Consider the following 15,678-nt stretch of genomic DNA (forward strand, 5'->3'; position numbering starts at 1 on the left):
AGTACATTTTATATATATATATAAACACATATGTATGTTTATATATATGCATATACACACACACATATACACATACATATACACAGTATAAATATAAAGTGAAAAATACAAATATATACAAACTAATTGAATATAAGATAATTTAGGAGAAAAGGGATGCAGGAAATGGTTCAGGGAAAAGATGGTGCTCAAACTGATTCTTCAATGAAGAAAAAGGCACTCTGTGAGGCAGAGGTAATGAAGTAATGTATTCCAGAAAGGGAGGGCAGCCAATGTAAAGGTAAGGAGATGGGAGATAGTGCTGTGTGTCAAAAACAGGGGAAGAGAAGTTTAGCAGGATCTATATGTGGGAGAGAGAGAATAATGTCTAATGAGTCTGGAAAAGTTGGTTGGGACCAGATTGTGTAGGGCTTCAAAAACTAAACAGAAGTTCAGTTTTTTATCTTTTTTATGTGTTTTATCTTGGATATCATAGGAAGCCACAGGGTTGGTGAGCAGGAGAATCACATGATCAGATCTGCACTCAAGGAAATAAAGAAGGGTTAAATGAAGCCTGAGGCTCTTTAGATTAAAGCTCCCCAGCTAAAATGGTTTACTGCCTATAGATTTGTCATCTTATGAGATGTAGTGGGCAAGGTGTGGTGGGATGAGTATAGTGGGCAAGCTTTGGATTTGGCACCAAGAAACCAATTTAAACTCTGGCTCTCATACTAGCTGTGTCATTGTGGATAGGTCAATCCATCTTTCTATGGCTCAACTCTTTTTGTCATAAAATGGAAGTAGGGGAACAGTCTAGTTATTCTCCAAAAACCTGTCCAGATCTAAATCTTGTAATCCCATGGAATCTCACGTCTTTGGATGTTGGTCACCAGGGCATTATACCCATGCCAACTTTAAATTAGCTGGAATGAAGGAATATCCTTTCTTAAACATAGCTCTGCATGTTGTAAGCCAGCCCTTAGTCTCCTCCTTAGTCCAGCCAATGACTGGAGAGGGCTGTCATATTTCCAAGGATAGCATGGCATTGTGGTAAGAGCACCAGTATTCTTTACCATTTATAAAACTCTCACAATAGCCCTACAAGAGAGTCAGTAAATTAGCACCACCTCCATTTTACAGATCAAGAAACTGAGAACCTTCTTTAGGTAAGTGACTTGCCCTAGACAACATAAGTAGCATGTGGCATAACTGAACTTTGAGCCTATACCCTCTTACTCCCAATCCCATGTTCTTTCCACCTCCCCATGCTTCCTCTCACCTCCTACAAGTCCACACCTCTTCCCATCCTGACATTCATTCTAATTGACTGAGAGATAATTGGTCACAGGGAGTATAGATGGGTACAAACAAGAAAAGCCTTGAGTCTAATTGAACCACACAGAAGGGAGACTTGCCAATGATTATGGCCAGATGCAAGAAAAACTTGTCATTTCTTAACACATAAATACTGGGGAAGCAAACACTAGAGGGCACTGCTTGTCCACTGACCTAGGAGATAGGGTACTACTAATGATAGAAGAAACCTGACCTTTCACAGCTCAGGCAGGGCTGCTGTGTCCCTACAGACGGGTCCCAGGGAATAAGACTGCTGAAGCTCAGAAAAGAGTCAACCAGATGCTAACTTTGCTTGGATGAGAGTCTAGTCCTGAGACAAGTTGTAACCCTGGACTGTAGATTGCTGTAGGGACAACCCAGGGCATTGAGTCAGACAAAAACATCAAAGCTCTCCAAGGACCCCAAAGAGACCACACCATGGCTTTTCAAGGTGGGCTGGAGACCTTCTGTGCTCAGGAACATGCCCTAGGATGGTGCTGGCCTGGCCCCAACTATCCATTTACCAGAAACAATTGATATTATTTGGCCTAGAAAGGCCTTTAGAACATAGCAGTTAGATGGGACCTTAGAACACAGAACACTGGAGTTAAAAGGGAACTTAGAATACAATGGGGGGGCTTGAATGGACCTTAGCACATATTATTCTGGAGCAAAAAGAGACCTTAGAACATAAAACCTTAGAGCTGGAAGAAATCTTGGAACATAAAATGTGGAAGCTGGAAGGAACTGTAGAAAATAGATTGTTAGGGTGGGAAATAACCTTAAGACAAATGTTAGAGCCAGAAAAGACTTGAAAGACATGCAAGTTCAATGCTAAACCCATGAAGAGAAAAGCTGAGAATTCTGGCCATCATCCTGGAAGATTTAGTGAAAGAATTCCCTCCTTGAGTTTGGGGTGAAATATGCACCCCAGCACTATCTGCCATGGCAGGGTTAGCTCACTGGAGTGGCTTGGGTGATCAGTCAGTCAGTCCTATTCCATGTCTCACATATAGCAGAAAGTCAACCAAGGGAGCAAATTTCTTCTAGCCTCCATCCCTACAGATCTTGGGTTTGCCTAGTGCTTTCAGGGGATATGTGAAGTCAGGACTATTTTCAGTATTAATACTAAGATGTTTTCATTTCTAATAAAAATAGTAATAATTACTAGCTGTGTAGCCCTAGGCATACCACTTACTTTGCCTCAGTTTCTTCATCTGTAAAATGAACTGGAGAAGGAAACATCAAACTGCTCTAATATATTTCCCAAGAAAACCCCAAATGGGGTAACAGAGGCAGATGTGACTGAAACAATTGAACAACAACACAATATGGTAGATATACCCATCATAAGTTCTTTAGGAGCCTCTTGAAAAATTTTTAAGACTGTAAAGTAAAAAATTATATATTTAATATTCTTGGCCAGTGGTCACCAAGGTAAGATGTATGCAAACCATGGTGCCCAGAAACACTGCTTCGCTGGGATAGAAGAAGAAAATATTAAATCTAGTTTTATTTTTATCTTTAAAAAGTTAAGCTTTACTAACATTTAATATATAAATTGACCTTGATGTGCTAATTCAATTTGTATGTTAGTCATGTGGCACATATGGTATCCTGAGGAAAGAGTGGGAGTTCCCCAATCCAGTGGGGTTGTTCCCTTGTTCATTTACTTTCAGTAAGTTATAATATAATACAGCATAAGTGTGCAGTGAAGTAGGTTTGGAAATGCTGTTATCTAGTCTGTAATAAACTAGCTCTTATAAAATGAGCAAGTGGCTTGAAATAATTCCTGGGGGGAAAAACATGGATTGATGATAATACTAATTATTCCTTGTTAGCACAAGAAAACAACAAGAAATTGCTGAGCTGACATGCCTACTCCTAGGATGAGCTCTTTGGAAACCTCCTTATGAGATAAAACAATGATAAGCCAATCACATCTGACAAGAAGTCAGCCCAAAAGATTCAAAATTGCCCCCAAAAAGTGTTTAAAATATGGATTTACATGCACTGTAGTTAACGAGGAAACATCCTAAGAATACAGTATGCCTTGAGATATTAGGTATGCCAACATGAAGCCTTTCCTTGGGCAGACTTTCCCTCCTAGGTTGGGATTTGTCTCTCTGGACCTTGACACCATTCCTTCCCTCATGGGTGAATTCTTTTTCTCTTCTTATTTCCACCCTTTTCAGCTTCTTTTTATGTGCCTGTTATAGGACTGTCTTTCTTTTGGCTTTTAATTGCATTCTCAGAGCTTAGCCACTGCCTGGTACACAGTAAATGCTTAATTAATGCTTGTTGCTTTGCCTTATCACAGAATTTTCTGATCTGTTTAAAAGTCTGCAGAATAAAAGTTGAAGTAGATTTTGAACCATTTGATAAAAGGTAAAAACAGAACACCTTGAGATGAGTTTGTAAGAACAACTAATGAACAGCAGGGAAGGTGGAAATTTACTAGGCGAATTTCAACAACATGGTGTTTTGCATGATGGCTGGGATTAAGAATGAGGGTTGTGGATTAGCAAGTATAGTCTTCATGTTCTACTTCTCTTCGGAGGTTTTCAAATTATTTTTTATTCAGGTTTGACCACCATTAAAGCCAAGGATATGAACTTACTGTAGATCTAGAAAGGTTTTGAAATGACTACATCAGAATTTGTTAAATCAGGATAGTCAACAACTATGAATTATTTTCAATCACATTGTTTTCACTCAAAATATTGATAATAATAATTTTATTGAGAGAAAATATTTTGTGCCACTAATATGTAAGAATATTTTAATAATACTATTTGTTTCGTCTTCACCTCCATCTCAGACTTTAAACATTTCTATTCTTGCATATTTTTATTATGTATGTTTTATATCAGTACAATATTACATATACTGTAGATCCCTGCCTATTTTTTTTTCCCTGATGGGGAATGAGAACAAAAAGCTTGGAAATCACTTGTGTAGACAATAGAGGGGTGTGGATGTGGCTGTCCTACATTGACTGCTCATGAGTCCGTACTATTTAAAAGTCCACATTCCATATAACTGCCATGCACTTACTCCAGGCTGGTCCTTAAATTCCCAAAAAGAACTGTGGCTACATATTTAATCACTTAACAAATCAAGATTTCTGTTTCAGCTCAACTGAAGGACATTTCACAGTTGTCTATGATTCAATTTAGCCTCAGGCAGTCTTTTCCAATAACTTTTGTAAGTGATTTTCCCCTCACAAATTTCAGACAGTGACTAAAAGGAATGAAGACACAGTTTATATTAGATCTATAGGTCTCTCCACCATCTTGAAATAAAATGGCAGCCAATAAACTTTTTCACACAAGACTAGTTGTATTTCTTTTTATGGATTTCAGTGACAAATTTCTTTAACATAATATTTTTCAATGAACTTCTACAATTCCTCCTTATATTCCTGAGGGAGATATTATCATTCCCATTTAAGAGATGATGAAACTCCTCAGCTGATATTATCACTCTTGCTGTGATGCCTCAACTTCCCCAAATTCTATCCTCTTCCACTTAGGACAACCCTAGCAAAATAAAAAGAACTCAGACATGCACTGTTTCCATCTCCTTTCCCAGCTCTCAAATAGACATGAGGATGTGCCCAGTAATATAACCAGAGCTTACCTGTGTGATGCAAGCACCCGTGAAAGCCACAATGACAGCTACCACATTGACTGTTAACTGGAATTGCAGGAACTTGGAGATGCTGTCATAAACATTGCGGCCCCACATCACTGCCTTGACGATGCTGCTGAAGTTGTCATCTGTCAGAATGATGTCTGAAGCTTCCTTGGCAACATCAGTCCCCGCAATTCCCTGAGAGAGAGAACAAGGGACAGATGGTCAAGGGAAGCAAGAAAGGCCTTCTGTGCTACAGGAACAAGAGAGCTCCTGCTGGATACCAACATCCCTCACACATACAAGGACACACATTCACATAGGCCCTTTCATGCCTGTGCTATAATGGGACCAAACTCATGCCTGAACAAGAATTGCCTCCATAACATACTCAACAAGTAACCATGAAGTCTTTTCTCAGTCTCCAATAAGGGGGAACCTACAACCTCCCAAAGCAGCCCATTTTATTTCTAGAGTGTACTCGTAAGGAATTTGTTTCCCTGACTATCAACAGTAAATTTGACATTTTACAATTTTCACCCATTGCTCCTGACCATCAACACTAAATTTTATATTTTACAACTTCTATCCATTGCTCCCTTTTCAGCCTTTTGGAGCTAAGAAGAAAAGCATATTCCTTCATCCTCTGTCAAGTAATTGAAAACAGACATCATGTCTCTCATAAGTCTCCTCTTTTCTAGGCTATATATCCCCAGTTCCTTCAATCAATCCTCACTCTGAATGAACTTGAGGCCCTTTACCATCCAGGTCACTTTCCTCTGCACTCTCTCCGGCTTATCAACATCCATCCAAAATGTGACACCCAGGGTTGAACATGATCCTAGAGAAATGGTCAGACAAGAGCACAGTTTAGCAAGACTATCTCCTGTCTAGTCCTAGATGGTGCACCTTTCTCAGCGTGGGCCTAAGAGTTCAACAGCTCTCTTGGCTGTGAGATCACGCTTCTGTAGTCAGCAAACAATGCTTTGTGAAAGGTGAACACTACTTTCTACTGCTTACAGCACTCTCAGCACTGCTGTGCATGCGTGTACACATGTACACACACACATTTTACTGTATCACCCAACCCCTACACACATACATAGATGAACTACAATTATTACCCATCATCCTGCCACACACATATTCCCTCACCTATACATATTCTATTACAGAAAACACACACAAACACTAACAAGATGGACCCATTTACCCCTTCCCACACATACATGTACACTCCCCTACATAAACACTCTCAGTCATCTCTTCTACACACACACACACACACACATACACACACACACACACACACACACACACACCCCTACATTCACAATTTTTGTCTCCACATAAAAGCACACAATTGCTCCCACGACATATTCTTCTACCCACAGAGAAGTACTCAACTCCCTACATATCTATACCATTTTTTCTACCACATATCTGTCCTATACACATGGAAAGTCCCTATCCATGCCCTGGATCTCAAAGTAAACACCTACTTCATGCAGTTTCCTATATGGAAACTGTAGCAAAAACCACCAAAACACAATATCTTGGGTCTGGCAAGAAAGGGAAACTGGTCTTTTATATCCTTGTGTGTGACCTTTTGATGGAATCCAGATCAAAAGGACACACTTAAGGATCTAGAAGGTCACATGCAGCCTCAAGGTCACAGGTTTCCCATCCCTGGTTGATCTTAAGCTCAACATCTACTCTGATAAACCAACAATAGTGACCAAAGCATTTCAGAATTTAGAGTTCCTCTTCTCTCCATCTTGAATGAATTTGAGCTTGCAAATGATTCAATCTCCAACTGATAAATACAGGATTTGACCAACAGCAGAGAGCCCTCTGAAGAAGCTATGTCTCTATGTCAGGAAATTGTGGGGACCATGGGCAGCCTTTAGCCCAAGGCACAGAAAATTTGAACCCTGGGAGAGTCTAGAGGCCCATTTCTGTCTTGGGAAAGAGGCTCTCCTCAGTTGCTATGGCTCCTGGGCATATCTGAGTGCAAACAGAAAACAGGCATACCTAAACTTCATGTCCTCTGAAAAGACTTCCACAAGTCAATGGAGCAAATAGTATCACTGGCCTATGTGCTCCCTTTGACAACTTACTCCTCCAGGGGCTAAGAATAATCTAAATATTTAAATATATTTGTCAGTTGTGTTTATTCTTCATATCTCCTTACCTTTATCCTATCTATATTTTGTCTTCCAAAAAGGAAGGCCTCCCACTGCCTAGTTCATTGAGTTGCATATTACATTTAACAACCAGGTACATGGAAACTTCATCAGTGCAGTCTCATGAAGAAGAGTAACTTGATTCTATTTAAGTCTCTTTCACCATTATGATAAAACGATGAGCAAGTGCCTAATTGAATATGGTGGTAGGCTGGCTGTGGAAGGACAAGACCCTCCCTGTCTCAGACTCCAAACTCTCCAAATACAGGGACTATGCTTTATCTAAATTCTGTCTGTCTGTCTGTCTGTCTGTCTGTCTGTCTGTCTCTCTCTCTCACTAATGACCTTTGGCAGCTAGCTAGCTAGTAGCTACCTCTAGATCTGTATTTTTGGGTCTGGAATATACCACTAGGTAGTTGACTGTATTTTTTCTTGCAGAATTTTCTAAATGCTCTAAATGCATTAATCTTGTCTCCGTAGCCAGAGTGTAAGCTTTTTGAGGTCAAGGATAATTCTGTTCCCACTTATGCCCAGTTTTGGTCTGAAGACACAGGAAGTAGTTCATAAAATTCTATTGGTTGAAGAAAACTCTGAGCCCCCAAGGCTAACTAAATTGTAATCTGGATCTCTCAGCAGATAAAAGAGGTGGGTGCACTCTGGAGGACAACTCATGCCCATACCATGGCAAAGCCAACATCTGCCTTCTTCAGGGCTGGCCCATCATTAGTCCCATCCCCAGTCACAGCCACGACCTGTCTCTGCTCCGTGTGGGTACTGTCGATGATGCCTGTGGGGAGGGAAAAGGCCTGAAGTGAGCAAGGAACATGAGGCACCCCTGTCTGCCACACCCCTCAAGGGTCTTACATAAAATAGTCAAGAAAAGTGACCCCATTTTGCCCAAGGTCACACAGAGAGATAGCAGCAAAGATAAGGGCAGGAATTAGAATCTCTTTTCCTTTGGCCTAATGATCTTTCTAGTACATCACCCTTGTATGGAAGGGTGGTCTAGTAGACAGTGGACTAGGAGTCCGAACACCTACCTTCTACTCCAGACTCAGCTACCAACTAGCTAGGTGTCCTTGGGCAAGTCATGCCTCCCAACACCCCACACTCCATTCCTTCATCACTAAGATTACAGAAGATATACTAAAATGAGAATACTGGATTAGAGAAACTCAAAAGTCCCTTCTAGTTCTGACATTCTATTGGTCTCTTTAAAAAATGAGTTCAGATTGAATGAGTCTGAAAGTGATTTTGAAAAGAGATCTATATATAGTTTGGTTCTTTGGAAATGGGAACAAAACAGAGTCTAAATTTGCTAATGCTCTTGTGCTTTATTTAATTACATCTCTTTTTATGTGGGTATTTTAAGGAACACGACCATGGTGTACAGTCACAATATGACAAAGCGAGGGGGACAGCAAAGGCCCAGGGATCTTAACCACAAGAAGAACAAGAAAGACACCATTGTCTAAAGGAAAGAACATTAGATTTGCAATCCTAGAAAACCTGGGTTCAAATCCTGAATCCTGATTCTGACACTACCACTGGAATTGAAGTTTTATGAAGATCTAAACTTAAATCCTGCCTCAGGTGCTTATTAGCTATATGACCCTCAGCAAGTCACCTAATCTCAGTTTCCTCATCTGCAAAATCGGGTGGTTGGATCAAGTGACATTGAAGGTCCCTTCTGACTCTTCTGCTGTGATCCTATGATGTACATCAGAACCTCTCTATGCTTCAGCAAATAGTCCAGCCCTACAAGCCTATGGTCTGTGGATCCTTTTCAGCTCTGGACACATGATCCCTAGCTATACATACACATGTTTTTTTTCCCCCATGGAATATAAGCTTCTAGAGAGCAGGGATTATTTCATTTTTATCTTTGTTTCCCCAGTACCCAGCCAAGTGCCTGGAGCAGAGTAGATGCTTAATAAATGTTTGTTGATGAATTGATTAATTAATTGGAATGCATTGCTGATGGAGGTTAGGGGAAGATATGGAATCCTGATCTGCAAGGCTCTTTACTGACCATGGTGGAAACACATGGTGGACGTCAATGACAGGAAAGAGAGATCTGATCTCTTAACAAATGTCTCAGAGATCAAAGTTTGACTCAGAGATTGGCCCATAAATTATCAAGGACCTATAGGGGACACCTGCCATGTGATTCATTAAGCAAGTTAGTTCTCATTTAAATTTGAACTCTCAGGACAACTACCCATTACCCACTTTAAAATATTAAACTCTTTTTAGGGGGCATTGATAAGTTCCCCATTCATTTTTTTTCAGACCTGATTACTTCTGGAGGACAGAGGTATTATGATCTCAGAGCTATGGAGATTGAAGGTCAGACCCTGTGGTACAGATGGGTCAAAGCCATTGGAAGACCTCTCTCAAGCACTACAATCAGGCAGACCCTTCTTAAAACCTGTATTTGCAAAATGTTTTCTTCTACCAGTATCTGCTGGACTCTCAAAGACTATGCTAATGGAAAGAACCCAGGCCCTGGAAAGCCTGAAATTGTTTGTTGTTTAGATAGGCAATTGCCAGGACAGTGGCCACCAGGGGGTGTTTTCTGTTTGTTTGTTTTCCTATAAAAACTCATGAAGACACTGATCATTCACCATCTACAAAAGGAAATACGGCCCTTATACCTGGAAGAAGTCACAGATTGTTAAAGTCCTGGGATAGGTATAGAACAATAGTTCACACCACACACAATTAAAAATGCAGGGGCTTCCATCAGTTTGATGAGAAACTTGGGTTCCCAACAAGATAACATAGAGTAGATGAATCAGAAGGTATGTCTCCCATTTCCTTATCCAAGGGAAGCTCTTTCTTTTTTGTCCTAAGATCAAAGTCTCTACCAGTCAGACCTTGAATTTCACCCTTTGGAGCATGAACAATATAGCTTTCATGCAGCAGCACCACGGGGGCTTGCAGACCCTTTCTGCTGATAAGGTATGCTTCAGATATATGCATGACTAATGAACTGGAAGAAGATCAAAAGGAAACCTGCTGAGAGATCCAATGTGAAGATCTAGGGATATTTACACGGAGGCATTTCAGGAGTCTCCTGACCACATTCCAAGCATGGAACCCAATCCTTTCAAGCAGGGCCTCTGTTCATAGAATCTGCCTCCAACAATTGCCACTCATGTGATCAAGGGATCATAGGTCTATAGCTAAAAGGGATCTCGTGGGTCATCTAGACCAGAGGTGTCAAACACCCTAAGGCCTGAACCAGATTAAAATGTAACTGGGAAATATTTAACAAAATGAATAAAAGTACAACATTGTTGGTGTCTAGTCTTTCTTCAGTCATGTCTGACTCTTTGCAACCTCATTTGGGGTTTTCTTGGCAAAGATACTAGAGTGGTTTACCATTTCTTTTCCCAGCTCATTTTACGGATGAGGAAACTGAGGCAAACAGGGTTAAGGGACTTGCCCAGAGTCACACAGCTAGTAAGAATCTGAGGCTAGATTTGAACTCAGGAAGATGAGTCTTTCTGACTCCAGATCCGGTGCTCTATCCACTGTACCACACTTAACTGCCCCAAGATGCCCTAAATATAATACTCTTAATATAACTTGATATTGCTTATAGAATCTTATATGGCTTCTCAGTCCTTCTATATATAAATGCAACGAAAAAAATTTTTTTAATTCCCCTTGTTCTTTTTAGTGGATTTGAAACACACACAAGACTTTGAGGGAGTTAAGTATAAAATTCCCTTTTATTGTAGGACATTCATAGAATTATAGATTCAGACTTGAAAGGGACAATAGTCCAATCCTTCATTTTACCGAGGGGGACACTGAGGCCCAAGAAGGTGAGGTGACATTTTAAAAATCACAACTAGGTTTCTGAACGAATTCCAAGACTAAATTAGACTGACTCAAACAGTACCCCACTGTGCCTTTCCTCTGCCACAATATGCAAGGTGAGCATTCCAGAAGACATTCATTTCTTCAGTCATATAGCTGTAGAGAAAGTGTTCAAGGAGGGGAGAAAAGAGAGGAAATGATGGTCTTAACCGCTCTGTTCCTGGCTATATCTAAAGTTCCTAGAAAGTCAGAGGAGAAGAAACTTTAGAAATCACCTGGTTCCGACTTCCTCATTTTGTAGTTGAGGAAAATGATGCCAAAGGAAGGACTGTAGCTCACTCTCAGTCATACTGGTCATGAGCATCACAGCTTGAACTAGACCCCAGGAATTGTGGCTCCCTGTCTACAGAGTAGTGGCCACTAGGCCATGGGGCATCTCATCATCTCTGCCTCATTAGCATTATTGTTTTCTCTTCTGTCTCAATCCATACTCAATAGAAAGTTTTGAGAGAGTCAAAAATAAAATTCCTCCATTTTACTGTAATTTTCCCCAGTAGATATAAGCTCCCTGAAGTCAAGAACTTCTTTAATTTTGTCTTAGTATTATTTACTGTGCATGGCATAGTGTCTGATAAATAATAGGTGACAATGTTTGTTGAGTGACTGATTGATTATCCTTACGTGATTTCCTAGGACTATGAAAGATTATGATCTGATTATGATTCCAATATACAGGGGATCTCTTGTAAAAGTCTTTTCATTCCCCTGACCGTCATTCCTTGAGACTTACAGACCCATAAGATTTCACTACCTTAGTCCCTGAATGGAAATAGAACCGCTTTTTTGTCTGATCCAAGATAGGGCCATGAGCCTTAAACCTTCCCTGGGGCTGAGCATCCACATCCAGTGCCTTACCTTTGACCAGAGTGTGTTTGTCCGTAGGGGAGGAGCGAGCAAGGACCCGCAGTTTGGGCCAGATCTTGTCTATTCGTTCCTGTTCAATCTGGAAAAGGGAAGAGAGGCTGGTCAGGAGAGTGAAGACCTGTAAGCCAGTGTCCTATGAGAAGTGGCAGAAGGAACTAGTCTGGAGACAAGAAGATTCAGGAGGAACAGGATTTCTATGATCAAGCATTGAAAGGACTGTTGAGTGGAGAAAGAATGAGCTTTGCTCTTTTTGATCCCAATGGGTAGAACCAAGAGTGATGGGTAGAAATTTCAAAGAGGCTGATTTAGGCTTCATGTCAGGAAACAACTGCTAAGCACTGGTGCTCTCTGGAAGTGGAATGGGGCTTCCTGGAAAGTTGGTATATTCCCTCCTCCTGGGGGTCTTTAAGCAGAGATTGGATAACCACTTGGTAGGTAAGTTATAATGGGGATCCCCTTTAGTTATAGGTTATGCTATCTGGCTGAGGAGACCTCTTCCAATTCTCAGGTTCTTGGTTGGGGTCCTTGGGACCCCTGGATGTGGGTAAATAACTAATCTCAGTCTTAGTACTGGGGGATGTGGTGTGGGAAAATGAAACAGGCAAAGGTGGAATCTGACAGGACACACAAAAGAGGAGAATAAATTGGGAATATTTTCAATCCTCTGTGGTTCCCATGTGGTTAGCAATGCCCACAGTAATAAGTATTGGCTATATCCAGCCTGCCAAGGCAGAGAGGCACAATATTTCTGGGCATGTGGTGATGGTTTCATAAGCCTCTGCATCACAGAACTTTAGAGCTAGAAAGAGCCTTAGAGCTCAGAGGATCCAGAGACCTCAGAACTATCTAATCCAACCCTATCACTGTACAGATGAAAAAACTAAGATTCAGGGAGCATGAGTGACTTGCTCACAGTCACGCAGGTATTAAGCATCAAAGGTGAGATCTGAACCCAGGTCCTTTGGTTCAAGAGATAGTAGCTTTTCCATTATGCCATAATCATCCATTTTTAAAGATATGGAAACAAAGGCAGAGAAAAGGTTGCCCAGAGTTGGTTTACAACCCACTCCAAGGTCACTTGGGTTTATTTAGGTTATTTAGTTAATGGTAATGTCCATTTTACCTCTCCCTTCTCATTCCTGATTCGCCGGTTGAACTCCTTCCCCTCAATGCAGAGGAAGTCTTCCCCAGGGTGGATGATGCCACACTTGATGGCAATAGCTCGGGCAGTGTTGATATTGTCCCCAGTGACCATGCGGACGGTGATTCCTGCTCGTTGGCACTTCCTTATGGCTTCTGGGACCTGTAGAATGTTGGAACCAAGAAAAGAATGCCATGAGATATATGTGACCCTTGAACAATAAATATTTGTTGAACTGAACACCAAGGAGGAGGCTCCAGACAGGCTGTGCCTTCATGTTCCGGGTGATCCTTAGGATTGGGGTGGAGGAAAGAGTGTGGTAGGGATGGTAATTCCTTTCTTGTGGGCAGAGTTATCTTGGAGGCCCACAAACCTTTTTCTGATCTAACATAGGGGTCAAGGAATCTCTAAATTGTTAAAACCTGTGACCTTCTTGCCAAAGATCAGAGAACTATAGATTTTAAACCTGGAAAGGAGTCCTGGAGATCGTTGAATCCATTAACAGCCATTTTGCAGATGAGGAAACTGAGGTACAGAGAAATTAAGTAATTTGCCTACGGTCACAAAAGTAGTAAGTGTCCTGGGTACAATTTAAATCCATGTCCTTCTGACTCCAAGTCACCCAATACTGCATGCTGCCTATTAGAGTTTGAGTTTTAGAGCTGAAAGAGACTTTGAGATCATCTAATCTGGGCTCATTTTAAAAATAGGAAACTGAGGCCCATAGAAAGGAATTGCTACATCTGGTCAGTGACAGGGCCAGTACTCTGATTTTCAATAGTCTACGGGCTTGTGGCTGCCACCACTCTTCTCCATCAATCTCTTGACCACTAAAAGGATTTGTTCATCATCAACAGTCCATGAAGGCTACTTTGTCCTTGTGAAAGTTGGTGGCTGATGGACAGTCACACAAAAGACACACACTTGCTTCTGACTACCTGTATAGTCTCTCTCCTGCTGTCAGTATGTCATAAGATGAGTTGTCTAGAACTTCAGTGCACCACAATGAGAAGGTTGTCAACCCTAGGATCAAGTACCAGGATATCCTTTAAGATACAAGAACTATGGGGAGACAACACATCCTATGAAGGTTTTCTTTTCTTAAAAAAAACCCAACAAAACAACACAACATATGTGTTACATGGAGAAGGAGGAGGAGAAACATCATAAAATCTCCTAAATAGGATCTAGAATGCAATGAAAATACTGGCCAGCAACACAGAAACTTTGAAAACAAGGTGATTTTCTGCTGATATGCAACAATGTCCTCTCCATTGGAGTCATCTTCAACTCACCCTCCACAACCAATCAGACACTAATTCCAGTTGTTTCTCCCTACGCATCCATGCCCTATCCTCTCAACTCCCACTGCCACCATCTTTTTTCACCTAAACTACTCTAGTAGCCTCCTTATGTATCTCCTCTCTCTAATCCATCCTTTACACCACTGCTGATCATATCACTCCTCTGCTCAAAGACCTATGGTGACTATTCCTTGTATTTAATGCTTTGCACATTCTAAATGCTTAAATGCCTCATTTATTCATTCATTTTTGCATGGTCAATCAAATAAAGGATATATTTTGATCCTAGCATTAAAGGCTTGAAACTATCTACCTCCATTCTATATTTTCAGCCTTATCTCACTTAGATCTCCTTCACATTTATAACAGTCCAACAAAACTGAACCACTCTCCATCTTCCAGTCTCAACCTACTTTCTACTGTCTCCATGCCTTTGTTTATCTATGACTTCTTTCCTCCCCAACCTGGAAGGTAGACTCTCCCATGCATGTCTCCATCTGTTGAAGTCTCTAAGCACCTCCAAGTTCAAGCAAGGTCCATTCTTAATGAAATCAGTGCAGAAGCATCTGATAAACCTTTTCTTTCAAAATTCATGGTCCCTTTGGTGGTAAGTATTTGGATTTGGAATCAGACATTTAACTACCTATGTATCCTTTGACAAGTTTCATTTAAACTCCATCAGGCCTGAGTTTCCTGTAAAATGAAAGATTGAGTGTCTGAGGTCCCTTGTGCTTCTAAGTCTGCAGTCCTGTGATCCTATATTTCAGATTTCCAGCCAAGTCTGGAGTATTTTCCATGAGACTCTCTTAAGTACTGGAAAGAACCCTAACATTGCTTATGTTGAGAACAGAGATGGCACAAGAGCTTCGGAGAGAAGAGATTTTTGCTGCTTTGAGAGAGAACACAAATGTTCCAAATTGCTCTAAGACCCTTCCATTACATATCATCATGTCTCTTTCTCTCACCTCTTCCAAATGATGGAGTATTTCAGCTTAGTATGCTATTAGCATAGCTATACCTATTCATCAGTCCTCAATAAAATTCTTTGAAAATATGGGAAATATATGCATTTGTCATCTAAGGCCTTACACAAGGATTTATGCATAAAATGTTAGAGGAAGAATGGCCGGGAGGGAAGCCTGCAAGAACTAAAGGATTCTTATACCTGGGGCCATAGAGTTCCCCATTAAGAATGCAGAATCAAATCTGTTCTACTACACAGCACAGACCCAACTCCTTTAGGCATTTGCTCAAGTGTCATTGTGATATATGGCTCCTGTACTGACTGAATTAGCCAGAAAACAGGGTTGCTAAAGCCAAAGCCACAGGTCCAATCTTCTCC

The 15,678-nt window shown here is 40.9% G+C and overlaps 1 protein-coding gene across 8 annotated transcripts in view; it reads right to left on the bottom strand.

The window, feature by feature from the left end:
- ATP2B2 (ATPase plasma membrane Ca2+ transporting 2) overlaps positions 1–15,678 on the bottom strand; it is a 666,717-nt gene that overhangs the window by 28,028 nt on the left and 623,011 nt on the right. For all 8 annotated transcript variants that reach the window (XM_072598490.1, XM_072598492.1, XM_072598495.1 and 5 more), the window contains 4 exons: positions 13,015–13,194; positions 11,883–11,970; positions 7,817–7,923; positions 4,957–5,148 (listed from right to left, as the gene is read on the bottom strand). In XM_072598490.1, the coding sequence (XP_072454591.1) occupies positions 4,957–5,148; positions 7,817–7,923; positions 11,883–11,970; positions 13,015–13,194 (567 nt within the window). The remainder of the gene's footprint in view (positions 1–4,956; positions 5,149–7,816; positions 7,924–11,882; positions 11,971–13,014; positions 13,195–15,678) is intronic.

Source organism: Notamacropus eugenii, chromosome 3, assembly GCF_028372415.1.
Source record: "Notamacropus eugenii isolate mMacEug1 chromosome 3, mMacEug1.pri_v2, whole genome shotgun sequence".
Classification (NCBI taxonomy): domain Eukaryota; kingdom Metazoa; phylum Chordata; class Mammalia; order Diprotodontia; family Macropodidae; genus Notamacropus; species Notamacropus eugenii.